The sequence below is a fragment of the Medicago truncatula genome, chromosome 1 (genome assembly GCF_003473485.1).
Source record: "Medicago truncatula cultivar Jemalong A17 chromosome 1, MtrunA17r5.0-ANR, whole genome shotgun sequence".
Classification (NCBI taxonomy): Eukaryota; Viridiplantae; Streptophyta; class Magnoliopsida; order Fabales; family Fabaceae; genus Medicago; species Medicago truncatula.
In genome coordinates, this window is record NC_053042.1 from 6,042,945 (window position 1) to 6,060,632 (window position 17,688).

The 17,688-nt window shown below is 32.5% G+C and overlaps 2 protein-coding genes across 3 annotated transcripts; both read right to left on the reverse strand.

Moving 5' to 3' along the window:
• Positions 1–224: 224 nt before the first annotated feature.
• LOC11414543 (phosphatidate phosphatase PAH2) lies at positions 225–7,213 on the reverse strand. 2 transcript variants are annotated; one of them, XM_024775359.2, is made up of 12 exons: positions 6,952–7,213; positions 6,032–6,741; positions 5,649–5,909; positions 4,621–4,694; positions 2,853–2,937; positions 2,412–2,498; positions 2,237–2,309; positions 2,066–2,109; positions 1,849–1,977; positions 1,645–1,746; positions 1,369–1,510; positions 225–720 (listed from the first exon to the last, which is right to left on the reverse strand). In XM_024775359.2, exons 2-11 carry the CDS (start codon positions 6,683–6,685, stop codon positions 1,466–1,468), a joined length of 1,554 nt encoding a protein of 517 aa, XP_024631127.1. In that variant the 5' UTR covers positions 6,686–6,741; positions 6,952–7,213; the 3' UTR covers positions 225–720; positions 1,369–1,465. The 2 variants fall into 2 exon arrangements, with proteins under 2 accessions (XP_024631127.1, XP_003589217.1); XM_003589169.4 differs by lacking the exon at positions 6,952–7,213 and having other exon boundaries at positions 373–720; positions 6,032–6,903.
• A 5,769-nt stretch (positions 7,214–12,982) lies between these two features.
• LOC11409204 (BRI1 kinase inhibitor 1) lies at positions 12,983–14,225 on the reverse strand. The gene is made up of 2 exons (XM_024783443.2): positions 13,605–14,225; positions 12,983–13,478 (listed from the first exon to the last, which is right to left on the reverse strand). The coding sequence occupies exons 1-2, from the start codon at positions 14,041–14,043 to the stop codon at positions 13,150–13,152; spliced, it is 768 nt and encodes a 255-aa protein (XP_024639211.1). The 5' UTR covers positions 14,044–14,225; the 3' UTR covers positions 12,983–13,149.
• Positions 14,226–17,688: the final 3,463 nt, after the last annotated feature.

Here is a 17,688-nt window from a genome sequence, read left to right on the forward strand (position 1 = left end):
CATTATCTGCTTGCATCTAACTGAACTATTAAACATGTATAACTTGTTATTTTAATATAAACAAAATGCAATGCATGTGTTCAAACTATTGTATCTATTATTGTCTAAAAAGAACTACTGTACATTGTTTCTTAAGTGAACTTCAACGGTAAATCTAATTAACTAACCTTTACACGTGAGGAGTCCTCATAAAGGATTGACACATAAAATAAACATATAAGTAATTTAAAGAATAGGAGCAGATGCATTTTTACATGTTGGCAAAATGAAACTGAAGAGCAGTGAAGTGACATTCAAGATTAGATACATTTATACAGAGCTTGGAACTCATTGGTATCATGAGGTGATGTTAAATTTGTGGAAATCTCATCAATAGATTTTTGTGGTCATACTCATACCCATTAATATCCTGTGCAACTGAACTTGTCTAAATATTCTTCATGGTAAACAAACTACATGGTGAAAAGAAAGAAAAAAAAAAACTAAAACTAAAGGTTATATTGTATCTAATATTCACAGCATCAAGCTTCAGGAAGAAGCTCTAATGTTTGTATCAAAAAAAGAAGCTCTAATGTTGAAGGAATATGCAGGCAAAATTTATCTTGGACTTCCATGAACTCCCTATTCTTGTAATGTAATTTAAATTGCCAATAAACCAATCCACCAGCACAAGTTAACATCAGAATGTTGCTCTTGTCATGGGGCGTAGCAACACGTTACCTGTATGAACAATGTTTATCAAAATGAAGAAATATGCGCACAGATGCAAATCCCGCATACTCCAACAAACAAATACATTAACATTATACATAATGGTAATACGAGGTAGTCCAAGACATTGAGACCAGTACTTGAAAATAATCTTTGATGGTCAAAGTTATATTCTGTTGTATTGCATATTTAAGATGAGTCGCACACGACACACCAAACAGACATATCAACAACAATCATGCCTTACCCTACTAAGTGAGGTCAGATAGTTAAGATAAAACGTCGCCATAATGTTTTTTCATAAATTATGTTGATAACCATGCCATCAGTATCTAAATATTTCTTAATTTGGCCTATAGTTTGTCGTATTAGCCTTCCTTTGTAGCAATTGGGCTGCGCTCTATTTGATCTACTCTCGGTTACTCATTATTATACTGAATCTACAAATCTCCTCCATACATACTCAAACCACGTAGGTCTAGATTCAATCATCTTTTCAGCAAAAATCCTAAAAGGAAGAAAAGTCCTAACAAAGCTTCTAAATTCTGATTAATCAAAGGAAAAAAAAAGTTGAAAACCCATTAAAAACCATCAAGCATTTAATAACTCCTATGCTGGGGTCTAGACATATTTTGTAAAGTAGAAAATCAGTTTTACCTATATATTTCTACAAGGAACAGCACAGCATGCTTCCACCCGCACCAGATAAAGATGATTGAGCAATTAATGCCAAAAATAACCCTACTATAATTTATTAGAAAGAGGGCAACTTCCAGAAATTCCATGAATTGAAATCCTCCTGCAACCAAGGCCCAAAAAAAGAAAAGGTTACATCATAAACAAATCCTTGTGACATCATAAATATATATATATATATATATATATATATATGGAGAGAGAGAGAGAGAGAGAGAGAGAGAGAGAGAGAGAGACCTGCTCAGATGAGTCTGTAGGGGGGAACATTCCATTCACCAGAGCATGAAGAGAAGTGTATGATTTTGTGTCTAAGCAACGTCGGTTTACAGAAATCTCACCCTGAAAGCTTAGACATGACAACATGAGAATGGAAGTTTGGCAGAACATATTCAAGAATTTTTAGAATTTATTTGCTGTAAAATAATATGAGAGATTCATTACCTTGGGATTAATTATGAATATCTTTCCTTTAGCGATTCCAACCTTAAGGTAACTGATTTCATCAGTGTCTCTATTTCCAAAACCAGCATAGAACGGATTTGAATCAGGAGGAAAAAGTGCCCTGATGTCCTGGAAGCATTAAATTCAACTTTTTAACCTAGCAATGACGATACTCAAATTATTTAAATCATGTCAAATGTGAAAATAGAAACCAAACCTCTAAACATGCAATTTTGAACTCGTGAGGAGCCCTGCGGATAACTGAAAATAGAAAGAAAATATATATAATCAGTATGTTTAGGAAAAGATTGCTAGAGCTGAAAAAACATAACTACTATAGAAGGGGAAGAGTGAGGAAAACTAATAGAAAGAAAAGTTGACTGAATACCTTCTCTATATAGAGAAGGAAAAAGTCCGTCAGGGGAAATTACAACAGGACCATCTGGTAAGACTTTGCCATCCTGCATCATAACAAAACAAACAGGAGAATGTAAACTTCCTACTTTTGTTTTCTTGTTTTGTACAATGTTGACATATAAATATATTTCAAATTTATGTATCACCTGGTTAAGGTTGGATAGGAATTGTCTGGTGTGATATGCCTGAGAAATTGCACGAGCACTGAGAAAAAGTAACTGGTAGCCATTTTCCTGTGATGTGTGGAATATACAAGGGAAAATTCCATAAATACACACAAGATAAATAAATAAAAACCAGAAGATTGTTGGTGTGGGCAGGGTAAAGGACAGTTTTCAATAAGTCCTAGAACATCAATTAATAATTATTAATTAGAATGATCAAATATGCAAAATATAAGTCGTACACTTTCTTGCCTTAACAGATAAAACAACCGATTATTTGTTTTGAGACCACGTGTCTTAAGAACCTTGCCCACACACAGTGATTATGATCAATGTATTCAAGATTCAACAACAGGAAAAAAAAAATATTACATGTTATAGTAATCTCAAAACATCTAAAGATGCCAGGTAAGATAAACATACCTTGATTTCTGAAAATAAATGAGCAACTCCTGTCTGTGACCAATCAATCCCAACTAAAGGCATGAATTGACCTAGAACGTCTGACCTGCAACACATAAAACAAGAGAAAAAATTAACACTATCGCAGCATAACATAGAATTAAGCTCCACAACAAACACATATATCTGGATGTTAAAAATGGTTGCAAGAAGGAAAAAAAGAAATTATAAATTCTACAAGTATACTATCCAGAGTTCATTGGTGCAGATTGAATTCTGGAGAACCAGTCTTGCTTGCATATGTCAAACACTACCTTATCATCTTAAAAGTGACCAAGACATTTCTAATAACATGAACTTTCCACAATAGTATTTCATAAATTGTCAATCAATTTGATCTTAAAGGTGAAATATTTGGCCAAATTTTACATCAATCACCTCCAGAATGGAACAATAAGAGGATGATTCTTTATCACTAAAAATATTTTATGTCCAATCATTATCAGTGAATGCTACTGGCTAGTTTAGGTTGTATAGCTCAATTAATAGTTTAGCAAAAAATACGACATGAATACATAAATTACTGTAAAGCTATGTACAAAGGTTAAATTCCATCTACAAGAATCTAACTGACATCAGTATGGCCTCATAATTTATCTTTATAAGAAAGTGATTATTGCAACCCTAACTACATTTCGAACATAAGTTTATTAAACAAAGAAGTTGGCGTATAAGTGAATGAGACCAAGCACTGTGTAAACAGGCACATGCATTAATATCACAGATAATTCCAGACTAACTTTGATACTCTATCCTATGGTGAAAAGCAAAGCAAAGTGCAGTTTTCCGAAAGCAGATATACTCCAAACTTAATACACTTATGCTTGTACTGTATTTACCTTACATAGTTCCTCAATTAGGAACATCCAATCACGAAAATCATGACAGAAAGTGAAACAAAAAAGCAACTATTTAATAAAGAAGAATATCTGATTCTCTTAAGAGCGGGGAATAACTATTAACTAAACATGCAGATGCTCAGACCTCGGTATCCTATTAGCACTATAAACTAGACACAGACTGTCGAAACCATGTCTAATTAAGGCTCAAATAAAATGGGATCAGTAGACCATCTTTCTTCTCGGAAACATAAAATAGAATATAAATTTACATAGAACACTATTCAACCATGTCATATGTGAGATAAATGTATCCGTAGATAGATACACTCTCTTTGATTAAAAATGAATCTGGAAGCTCTAGAGAGATTCATCGTAGGATGGATATTCTTGTTGAGTTTGACATAGACATGACACCCTATGTGGAACCATTGATCCACTCAGTATCAATATTTCACCAAGACTGCTGAGGAACTTTTTTTCTGTATATACCAACTTTCAGAGCAAAATTAATTGTATTAGAGAATGTAACTCAGTTAGTTTATGTCGGTTAGATTCTGTTAGAATCTACTGTAACTTCCTAACTGACAGCTCTCAGCTAGGACAGAGTAGTGAGTAGCTTAGCTCTGTAAGGTACTCTTCCCTATTGTACTTGTAAGAGAAACAAATTGATCAATACCATTCAGAATTTTACTCTTCAATTCTCCCTTTTTACCCTGTTCTCATGATCTCAAAGATTGATATCTCAAGAATCTAACAAATTACAAGATAAGATCAAACTAACTATGAAAAAGCAAGTGACTATCTAAAGCATAAATATTAACAAGTGCCTTGTCCGAATATAAAATATATTTTGCAAACAGATCCTTTTCAATAAGATATTTCCTCACCTTGTAATAGTCCCATCCACATCTGATATCACTATACGAGTATTCCATTTCCACAAAAATATCCGAGCATCAATCTAATATAAAAGAAACAATAATAAAAGAGATTTCAATAAGATAAACAACAAGAAAATGAAAGAGAAGTTATAGGAAGTCCGTTCATAATGCCAATATGCAATCTTGATCATATCAAAGTATGGGAAATTAAAGATTGAAAATTCCAAGTTCTTTGAGTTAATCCTAGATTTTTAAAGATTATCGCATTCTTAAAAAATGAAGAATTTTCAAAGTTTCTAGGAAATGTGAAAATTCCTTCAAAAAAAAAAAAGGAAATGTGAAAAGAAATAAAAGTCTACTGTCTCAGTTTTGTAAGAAACCACATCCCTCCACAATACAAGAGGGACTTACAAGGAGTTTAAGGAAGCAACGAAGTTCGTCTCCAAAAATAATAGAAGTGACAGTGATTTCTCGTAAACCTCTTCAAGAGAAAGGTAAGATTAACGACGTGAATCTCGGTACCAGATTTACGACAGTCATTAAACCATGCACTCATTGTAATCAGTCAAGTCAACCAGAAAAGTAAGATCAATGTCGGACTGCTCAAATTCAGCCTTCAACAAATTGAATTCAAAACATGAACTCGGAATTAGAGTCACCTGATCTTCATCCAACAGCTCCAATTTAATGATTACAGAGATTGCACGATTTCATGACAACACTGAATTCGGGTTCGAAATATTATATAGATTTTCATCATATTTGGTGAGAGATATTGTAAACCGGCCTAGTTAGATAAAAACGAGAGCAATTCTCCCATATTAAGAGTGTCTTTGTAATCCAACTTTATACAGTGGAGATTTTTGTTTGAATTATAAGATCTCTTGATTTTTCTTTCTCGCGTTGATTAAGATAGTTTTTCACATTCTAAACTGTGACGCCATTCTTCTTCACTTATTCATTTTTTTTATTTCCCAAGAGAAGTAAGTTTTGTCAAAAAACAATAAAAATGAAGAATTTTATTCATTACTAACCTGCCGCATCCCCATCATAGGTGTAGAGAAACAGAAGGTTATTGTGTTTCTCCCTTCCTTCAGATTCAAGGATGACAGTTGTTCAGACGTTGGAGTATTTACACTAACCTTCTTAACAGAACAATCCCTTCGACCAATATTGACAGTTCGAGATTTTTGGAACTTCGCTATGCGTCCAAAATCCGCAACATCACAATTACCGCAATCCTTTACCGGTATCTCTAGATCAACACCCTTAATCACTACCTCGGTTTTTCCACCCTAAACAATAACTATAGCATATCAGTATCAAAAACCAAAACAGAACACACTTTTCAGTCTTATTCCTATTCACATTAAGCAAATGCTCTAACAATACCGAGAATAAAATTAACATCATTTACCTCAGTCTGCAAAACCTCGCCGGATTCAAACTTGACTTTCTCCTTGTCCAAGTTAACTGCCCGAGTTTTCTTTCTTTCTGTATGAGGAAGTTCATCAAAACTGAGATTTGTAGACCACCTTAAATCCAACAATTTGGCTGCAACCTCAGCACGCTCCACCAAATCTGCATCACCACCACCGGACCTTGGCCCAAATACAAGTCTATTTACTCTCGAATTCCGAGAATCATTCATAGCTACAACACGATCCTCTAAACCAAAATTTGCACTTTTTGACTTGAATTGCCTCTTATTACTACCTCTAAGTTCATCTTCTTCCTCGGCTAATTCCCATTCCTCTTGTTCTTCCAATTCTTCTTCCCCAAGTTGGTTATTTGCATGAAGAAAAAAAACTTCCCCTTTAGGATTCAAACACATATGAAAATCAGTTTCAACCCCATTAACACTAACACTAACCTTAACCTTTTCCCTTTTCGCCGCCTTCATAACCCTTTGAAATTTCCCAAATCTAACATACCAAGGAGATGATTTAAAGCTCCCATCTTTCTGCTGAACAACAATTATATCAACCGCCCCTCCAAACGGAAGAAACGGCCCGGAAAAACTGCTAACACCACGTCTTATGTAACCTCCTAACCTCCCCCAAGCTTGCATGTTGTTCTAAAATTAACGTTGTTTTGTTTCTTAGTTATTGTTAAAATCTTCAAAACCTAAAAAAACAAAACAGAAGCAAATTTCGAAAACAACATAAATGAATTATTAGAGATCTGAAGACATGAAAAGGAACAAACAATGAAAGCATATTCTGTTTGAATTATTCGAATGTTCCAAACACAATGATCAACAATAATTCATGTGAGAATATTCTTAATCCAATTGAATTAAATTTGAATAAATAATATAATAATAATAATACTTACAGATAAATAAGGTTTTAAGTAACAATCATTGTCAATATTTGTGATGAACAAGTGGGAAATAATATCCGTGGGAGATGGTGGGACCCACCAAACAAACTTTGAAGGAAGCTACGTCGGTGAAAGCAACAGGAACACGAAGAAGAAGAAGAAGAAGACAACACTTTTGTCTTTTGTTTGTTTGTTTCTGTGCAAACCAATCACCACCGTTGCGGAATTCCAATTGGAGTTTTTACTATATAGGTTTTTCTCAGGTTTCTTTTCTATCACGAAAGAGATTTCTTTTGTTACAAAAGAGTTATGTTTTGGATGAGATATTAAATTGATATCTAAAATATGGTTTTTTTATTATTTCTACGTCTGACTCACTCAACGATATCGATATTGTTACGTAACATCTTCTAAATTCAGATTTTTCGAGTTGTGTTTGTGAATTTTAGGTAACGTTTGATTCTTTGTCTATAGAAAAAAGAAAAAAATAATAGATTAGGGTATCAAAAAAAGTTTGATCATGGGAAAATGACTAAACTGCCGCAATATGACAAATCAAAATTTAAATTTGTTAAATATGGAGGAAGCTTGAGGGATTATTACATGAGTGTCTTATTACATTGGCTCAAGAGCAACCACGTTAATGAGTTAGACATCACATCATAATTCAATCATTTAATCATTAGATTGATAGGTCTTCTTACTTATATATTGTTCAATATTAATTTTTCATCCAATGTGAGACTCTTACTTACAATTGAAATACATCATTGTCAATGTTGAACTCATTCATATTCAATGGAGAAGGGCATAAATGGTGAGGATTTTGACCCGATTAATCATTAACACTTGAACCTCACAATCTTTCCTTCAAATGTGAATCTCCAATATCCTATACTTGCAACACTGTTATTATTACCAATGGAACACGCCTCATAACTATACCGACATAAAGACTTTTGATACAAGGGTCCAACACCAAGATCTCACTCTCAATCCCTCACTTTTGTGTAAAAATATGGTGCCAAGTTTTACTTAAGAAGTTGCTCAAAGTTCAATGTGGATAATTAGGGGTGGACATGGTTCGGTTTGAGATGAAAATTGAACCGAACTAAATTGAATTGTTCGCTAAATTTAAAATAATTGAACTAAACCAAATTGTTTGCATTTCGAACTGAATTGTTTCAAACCGAATTGAACTGCTCCGAATTGAACCGAACTGTTATTATTAATACCATTGAAAAATTATTAAAAACAAAAAACAAACGAAATCGAATTATAGTTACCGAACTGAACTGAACTGTTTTGAACTGAACCGAACTGTTTCGAATCGAATTGAACTGTTTTGAACCGAACTGAACTGTTTCAGTTCAGTTTCAGAATTGTTAGTAGTAATTCAGTTTTTTGATTCAATTCAGTTCAGCCGTTCAGTTCAGTTTTTTTGGTTTTTTTTACCGACCCCTCGGATAATCTCCTAAACCACCATCATTGTCCAACAAGTCCTATCATAGTCCGGTTGAACCAACTATTTGTTTGTTGGGTGAGGTCTCTCCTTAAGTGGGACCCACCAATAATTTGAAAAGAGAAGGAAAAAATGGGAGATGTGTGGCAAAAAGTAAAGGGAATCAAAATTCCTAGTGTTGCAAGTGTTGCCGAGCAACACCACTAACCTGTTCCATGTGATAGTTGGTTGGTAGTGGAGCAAAATTGATTAGTTTCCCCTAAAAATGTTGTTTTTATTTTTATCACTAAGCTAGTAATATTAATATATTTTACCGGTAGTTGTGTCTTATCTTTAGGTTAATTATTTTGGTATACTCCACTTTTGTTGAAACATTGCTTTGTTGTTTTATTTTTACCGTAGATGATGATGGTCTTTGCTATTGTATTTTTCTGACTGTCTATTTAATTGCATTGGTTGGAAAAATATTTTGTATTATAAAGACAATTAAATCCTGTCTTTTCTCAATATAGTGTAACAAAGCTGATGGTTTGACCAATTCATTATGTCGAAAATCTTCTTAATAGTTGTGGTCAAGTGGTATGTCACGTTGATAGATTCTCTTGATGAGGATTTCACAGCTTAAGTTCGGAAACATACCTAAATCTTGTAAGGAACTCACGATTGTCAAAACATCCTAACACGAATTGAACATATACCTTGAATCTTGCACGCTTTATCGTTTTTAAGGTGAACAACTCCACCTTCCTTTAGCTCCACTTTTAGACATATGTGATAAGAGCATCCACTTTCTATGACTCAACTCTATTATGTTTTCCAACTTGTCGCCGCTAACGTATTCACACTCTTATAACCATCCACACTCTTTCATTTCTAGCTCACTATGTTCGCTTGTCCGACTTGACACTGCTTATAAGGCATACTGAACAGGATGAAAGTTACATGAGCAATGTTGGAAAAACAAATATACTCATACATCTGTTAAAATAAACTTGAACATGAGTAATAAAAAACTTGAACAGTAGTATTAAAAAAACTTTTAATTAAGTCATCGCTTGTGGCAAAATTTGAATTTATACATATACCTCCCAAATATTTGATATTCCAAAAATACCATTAATTTTAACGAATTAAAAATGGTTTTCTTATAATAAAAAAATTTAAAAAAAAAAACTACATACTCCCTTTGTGGTCCGTAAGACGGGAAAAATCTAAGATTCGATTTGAATATTCAAACCGGAAGTTTTCAAAACAAAAAACATCCGAAATTGGAATTATACACATATGCGATTTTGACAACTAACTAAAAAAAAACTTTAATTTGTTGATAGAATGGGTATTTTGTTGTACCAAAAAAAAAAAAGAATGGATATTTTGAATAGTTCAAGACTTCAAGTAATTTAGGGGTTAGGGTATAGGTATAAATGGGAAAATACTTGGGTGACATAGAGTTTGGTGACATTGGTAACATTGGCCAATCACAATGCCACAATGCTTGTGTTTCTCTCTCTTTCACAAGCATTGTGGCATTGTGATTGGTCAATGTCACCAATGTCATCCAACTCTATGTCACCCAAGTGTTACCCGTATAAATGGGGGTATGAAATCAAATTATCTGCTTGTGGAGCTCAGTGAGTTTTAGTCTAGTGATACGGACATTTTACCGTATACCCTACTCTCATACTTTCACAGTTACACTTTACTATATAATCCAATTTTGCCCTTTTTAACATTTTACACCCTCACTTTTAAATTTTCTAGATTCAAGTTCACACCTACTTCGTCTCACTTTCTGGCAATGCTTTCCCCTTCCTCGCATAAACCAACGGCGTGAAAACAATCACTTTCGTATACTGTTCACGGCCGAAAAACTCTCTGATGAAGCATTCAAGAGATGGGACCCAAACGTTAGCTGCATCACATTCCTCTCATTCTTTCTTTCAACTCACCTATTTCTTTCTCTCCTCCTTTTATTTTATTTTATTTTACTTGTGGTGAAACAATATTCTTCATAGATGAAAAAGGAACAAAACAGCTTCGACAATAAACTAAGATTGTGATTGGTACATGGTAATTTTACTTTATGTAAGAGGGTAAAATGGGAACTTTGAGTAAAATGTTAGGGTGAAGGTATAAATGTGAGGGTGTGGGGTAAAATTAACATGAACAACTGTTTTAAAAAAAACTAACATGAATAAAGTCTAAAAGATTATGTTCAAATGGTTAACGAGCTTCGTTCGAGATGATCGATGTTACTATATATTTCTTTAAAAACTAGAGGGTAAAGATAAAAAAAATGTTAGATTAATTATTTAATTAATCAATTATGAATTGAAATAATCAAATCTTTTTCTTATTGGAAGACTTATACTTAATTGGTCATTGATTTCTTAAATATATAGAAAATCACACAAGAGTAGAAGTTTTCAAGGTCCGCCCTTCTCAATTAGGTCGTCATTTTCCAAAGATCATGCGATCTAAGTCATCCATTTTTTTTACCATTATGATTTTCAACTCTATAAATAGAGTGCTCAAGTCATTTCACAATCCCTATCGAAGTTTGACTCATTTCCACAATTTCTCTTCTCCTCTCGACACATTTCAGAGTCACTTTTCACCTTTCTTTTTTGTTTCATCGGAATCTATTCCTTCAGGAAAAAAAAAATATGTTCCTTCAAAAAAAAAAATGTCCCTTTGGAAATTGTTCCTTCGATATTTTAGGGTCCGCCCATCTCAATCAGGTCGTCGTTTCCCAAAGTTCATGCAGTTTGAGTCATCCACTTCCTTTTTTGTTTTATCGGAATCTATTTCTTCGGGAAAAAGAAAAAAAAAACTATGTCCCTTTAGAAGTTTGGGTGGTCATAGTACAATATTGGAGTGGGTGTTGGGTCACGAGGGGAGCTTGGGGGACCGTCCACATCTAGGCCAGAGCAACCATTAGGGGACTGCCCACATCTCGGCTAGAGCAACCACACAAATGAGAGAGACACCACACTCTCACTCAAAACCTTAAACAATGGATATATGGATCCTCTCATTTATAAAATGTTCAAGCACCACTTTTCTAACTTATGTGGGACATATAACCCACGCTTGCACACAACAATTATGTCATATTTGATAGTGTAATTCTAAAACGGATCTTATAGTGCAGTGGGAGTTCGATACAATTTTTGGACTAAATTGTTTTATCCTGAGACGTCGTGGTTGATAATCTATCTGCACAATTTTAGATAATAACCGCACAATTCTTAAAGAGAACGACTTAACATGCGACTCAACCTAATTTCTTCTTAAAATAAACATTAGCAAACAACATTTTATTCCAAAAAGAACATTTATTTCTATTTTAAAAAAAAAAAAAAAGATGATACTCCTATTTGACTACTTTTTAGACTTCCCTAGACAAATGATTTGGTTGGTATAGATTGAGCTTTCATAACTGTTAAATCTGTCAGAAGCTTGTTCCCACCTTTTATACATATAATTCTCACCTAGTTTTTGTTCTTATCTCTCTCTTAACTATTCATTCACTATAATTTAAATAATTTCTTTTTATCATTCATCCAACATTCTCTCATCAAAAATGAACTAAAGGCACCGAAGGTAAAGGCACCGAAGTGCCATCCCACCAACGGTCATAATTTTATAGATCTAAATTTCAGTGACAAAATAATGTAGTCACTGCATTTAATGATTAGAGAAAAGCTTGGGAGCTAATATTCTGAGTTTGTAGTTTAATCTGATTTATTGTCATTAAAATATGAGTTGTTTGATCTTCATCCAAAATTTCGAGTGGTGTAAGTCCTATCAATGGAATTAATGGCAAATCAAATTCTATAAGATTGTAATAGTCAAATAATCATCCTTTCAATTAGCATAATTAGCTGTAAATATATACATGTCAGTTTAGCTAATTTAGTGGGTTGAAAGTCAACTTGACAACTTGTAAATACATTGTATTTATATAAGAAATCAGAATGAAGGGGTATACAGTTTTGACCCTCATTTCTCTTAGTCTCTCTGAGTTTAATATCCCTCATTTCTCTGAATTTAATATCCCTCACGTCAGCGGCACAATTTTCTACTTAGCAAATTGATGCCCGTAGATTTACCAGCATCAATTTGAGGGCGGATGATTGTGACATAAAAGAACACATCATTTGGCAAAGGAATCTACACATACATGGTCCAAATGTGTTCTAGTGGGACTAGCATTGGATATGGTTTTGAAGATAAACAAAATCTCACCACAAAGGAAAATGAAAGAAAATGAATAACATAGCCGCACAAATCCTCAGGTTTGTTATGGATGGATGTCCAAAGACAATGTCAGAGATAACATTAAAGATGAAAAATTCTGACACATATCTGACTTCTATGTCATTAACCATGTCAAAAAAAACCACATATATATAGAATTACTAGGATTATTTTAAATAAAAAATAAAATAAAATAAAATTGTTTCTTGCGGATATATCTCTCTTATTTGACCATGCATTCTGGATTGATATCAATTCTTCTATCACATTGGTCTAAATAGAAACAAAACATGCATAGCTAGCTGAAGAGTCCAGGAATTCATAAATACTATATATATTAAAATAATTAAATAAATACAAGTTGGTCTACAAAATGATATATGATAACACATTTTTATGTACACAATAATTTAAATATCACATAATTAAGGAAATTATAATCCTAGGGACAAAAATAATAATAATCTCTAGGAAGACTCATGAAATCAGCAATTGAGTTTCTCTTCTTTTGAATATGAATTTTTGCAATGAGCAATTGCAGATTGAATAGCAGCTTGTAACTCTTCCATACTACTATCACTAGGTGGAGGAAGAGGTGTAGTAGCAAAAAGAACACCACTATTTGTTGGAGAAGTTCTCATTGATGCTGGTGCTGAATAATATTGTCCTAATTTCATACTCCAACCTTTCATCAATTCTTGTTTATTTCTAGTTCTAGGTGTTACATTTTTTCCTGAATAAGAATAAGATTTTTTTTGTTCTCTAATTTTCTCTCTTTTGAAAAGTGGCTTCACCTTTCTTAAGTACTTTTTCACTGCATGTAACACATCAAAATCAAATCTCAGCTTCTTCTTATTCTTCACTTTATCTTCTTTCTCTTTAAGACACCCTTTTGGTGCTTTATTTGAACTAAATGATAAAAAAGAAAACTTGGACTTACCCTCTACCTTTTTTGATGATTCTATATTTTTGCTGCTGTTTTCACTTTTGCTACTATTGTTGCTGCTGCTAATGTCTTTTGTGGGGAGATTTTCATCATCATCTTCTGAGAATAATTCTCTTATAGGGAGAGTAAAACTGTCCATTGAATTTGTCGAAGAGCGAGGCGATATCGATGAAGGGAAGTGTGAGAGGATTTGGAGAGGAAGTAAATGACCATGGAAAAAAATATCATCAGCTGGAGATAAATCAAGTGCTGTAAAGGAATTATGTGAAGATAATTTGGACTTATTGTGATTATTAGGGAATGTTGTGTTGAAAGAGTTGTGTGAAATTGTGAAGGAAAAATCATGAGTAGGGGAAGAGGATTGTGAATTTTGGTGTGAACATGGTTGTGATGGTTTTTGTTGTTGATTTTCTACTTCAATTTGTTTTTCCATAATAGTAAGGTTTTCTTGAAGAGACTATTAAGATTTGATGATATGAAATTATTGAACTATATGGTATTTTCTATGAGTGGCTATAGAGAAGGGATTTGTGATTTTTTTTCTTCTTTGTGTATTTATATATGAATGTTAACAACAAAGGGATAAAGGAATCTAAAAGTGGGAAAAGAAAGAGAGTGAGTCTTTGTCAAATTGCTTTTGGTCTTCTTGAAAACTTCTTAATTAGAATAACTAACTATGTAGGTACTGTATAATATGCTATAGTCAAAGACAACAAAGTGAAATATGAAAGACTAATGATTATAAAAATTAATTAATTGAATTTTTCTTATTAATTAGAAAATGAAAGACAACAAAGTAAAATTGAAATATTAAGTTGAAGTTTGAAAATGATTAGTAAATTTCGTTATGTTTAATATTATTTAGAAAATTTTGACTATTAACTTTTTTTTTTGTTGATGGAACTATAAACTAAAATTAGAAAATAAAAAACTAAAATTGACTCAAAAATTATCAACTTAATTTAATATCAAATTAAAAAAAGTTTTTTTTTGTGGTGTCCGGGGTTTGAACCTCGGACCTTGCATATATTATGCATTGTCCTAACCAACTGAGTTAAACTCACGGGGACATCAAATTAAAAAAAAAAATATTAGAATGTTAAAATATAGGGTAAGAATCCATTGTACGTTACTATTATTGCCTTATTGGTAACCAAGAGTAATTGTATAACATAACACGAATTTTTGCAGTTTTTTTTTTTGGTTACAAGTGGGAAAAGAAATATGTTTTGAGTTTAGCTAAAAGTTTTGAATTCAATCATCAAGAATGCAATATTATTAAAACTCTTGGTAGTCATAAGTAGTCAATGTAGTCATATTCGGCTAAGCATTATACTAATACACAGTTTAAAGATAAAAAATACTGCACCAATAAAGGTGAAAGGGATACTTGAATAAAAATTGTAATAATAAGTCAAAAAAACATTAACATGACAATTATAAAAAGTAGAAAATAAAAAAGCAGTACATGGGTACCAAATTTCTTGTCACGTGGTTCCTATGATCTTAATTTCATACCATACTATAGTATATATTAAATCTGCGTACGTGCGCATGATGCACCCATATCTCATAATGAGTTACTTATACATATAAAATTAGACCAAATTTTCATCATAAAAATAGACCAAATATATATGTATAAATAACTGAATAAAGATCAGTGCTATTCTTGCACTATTAGTAGTTTGAATGTGTTCTTTTTGTCTTATATTGCACTAAAACTAACACACGAGTGTTTGGCGGTGGTGACACTAAAGTATGAGATGACTGGTGAGATGATAAATTTCACATTCTTGTGTTGAAAAATAGGTTGGTTGGTTATATATTTTTTGGGACCTTACTTCTAAAAGGTCCACCACCAATAACTGCGGTGCTGGTTTAGGAAAATGAGGTACACAAAGCTCCAAAATTGTCCACTAATACAAGATGGGATTGGCATGGCGTATTCCACTTTACAATATTGGACTTGTTTAAAATAATTGCTAGGGGCCCTATGAAATTTAAAATTAAAGTAAAAAATGCCAAATGAAAATGTTTAAGTTTTTTTATGCAAAGAAATTAGAGTGATGAGGCATCGGATGATGAAATAGACATGTAACTGTGTTGTATCATTTGCAGGAAATGTAAGTCATGGAAGGATTAGACCAAAATCCAAGAGTACAGTGTGTCAATATACAAATATTCCGTTAAAAACATTATCAAAAATATCCAATGAGATAAAACTTTGATGAACCAAAACAGAGTGCAACATAACAAAAAGCAAACAAAATTGGAAAATATCTTAATGAAACATAAAACAAGAAATATTTTGATGGTTAAGAAAGTAATCAGTCTTACTACACTGAGGTAGGTATCCAACTGTTGGAACCTGTGTCAGGGTCAGTCATGTGCAAGTGGGTAAGAAGATCCTTAACATATGGCCTCAAACTTAGAGAGGTCTCAATTTAAAAACAAACTTGCATGTAAGATAAAAATCCGTTGTAAATGTCATTTTTCTGAAGGTAGAAGTTTGGAAAATAACAATTTTGTTGTTAATTATGCGTTGTCTATAGATAAATATATAGTTGTCTTTAGTTAAAGCTATGTTTAAATCATTGCTCATATATTTAACTACAACTTAGTTGTCTATCACTATTACTGGTGTTAGATTTCTTCAATTATTTTAAAATGAAAAGTTGTCAAAACTATAAGGAAACAACCCTGAGACCAGAGCCCACTCAATACCTATCAAGTAAAACAGATATAGAGAATGTGTGATTGGCTATAAGTGGTCAACATAGTTGTTTTCTTCTTTGAAATCGTGGATAGCTTATTGCATGTTCTTGATTGAACGGAGACAATTAAGTTGCATGTTCCTTAAGCTCCAAGGCAACAATTAAATGAGTATTAGCAAAAGTTTTTTTAACAATGATAGAGTCTGATTCCAACTAAAAATGAGTCTGACTCCAAGATATCGTATGTTGATTTCGTACGCAATCCATCCCTAATCCGTCTGAAAATTTAAAATATTTCAAACGAAATTATTTCATCTGAAATTGTGAGTTTTCTTCTTTGACCTTAAAATGTTCATTTAACTTGGTAGTTTTTTTTTTTGGCTTAATTGCACTTTTCACCCCTATCTTTTGTCAATTGTGTGATTTTGCACCCCATGTTTTTAAACGAGCGATTTTGCACCCCATCTTTTTCCCCCTTTCTGATTTGGAGGCCCCCCATGAATTTTAGTGATGATGTGTCTGATTTTGATGACGTGTTTTCATTTAATGTTTGCCACGTGTGTAAATGTAATTTTTAAAAAACAAAAAATTGATTTTGGAAATTAAAAGAAACGGAAAAAAAATTTGGTGACCAAAAAAAAAAGGGAAAAAAATTGACTGCTCTACCATGAACTAAACCGATAATCGATATTTTTTGTTTAAAAAAAAATCTATGAATAAAATCCAAATGGAAAAAAATTAAAATAAAAAATTAGGTTTTTTTAATTGGTTTTGTTTTAATTTTATTTTTTTTTAATTGGTTTTTGTTTGTATTTTATTTAATTTTAATTTTAATTTTATTTTAACAAGATCTGCATTTTCTTTTAATTTTCAAAATCAATTTTTTGTTTTTTAAAAATTACATTTACACACGTGGCAAACATTAAATGAAGACACATCATCAAAATCAGACACATCATCACTAAAACACATGGGGGGGCCTCCAAATCAGAAAGGGGGAAAAAGATGAGGTGCAAAATCGCTCGTTTAAAAACATGGGGTGCAAAATCGCACAATTGCGAAAAGATAGGGATGAAAAGTGCAATTAAGTTTTTTTTTAATATTTGCCCATCATTTTAACACCCAAAAAATATGAGTTGGTTGTACTACATAACTTTGCATGAGAGGGTCTCTCTTAACCTAAATTTTTTAATAATAAAAAAACATGATTAATCGTCATTATCCTTCTTGATTGCATTATTTGACCATCCCTAATTTGTTGCAAAAAGAGAGTGAGATAGATGATAATGACCAAACAAACTGTTGGGAATACTTGGGCCTTGATTAGTAGTGGAAGTTTTACTAATGAACACGAAAGCTCA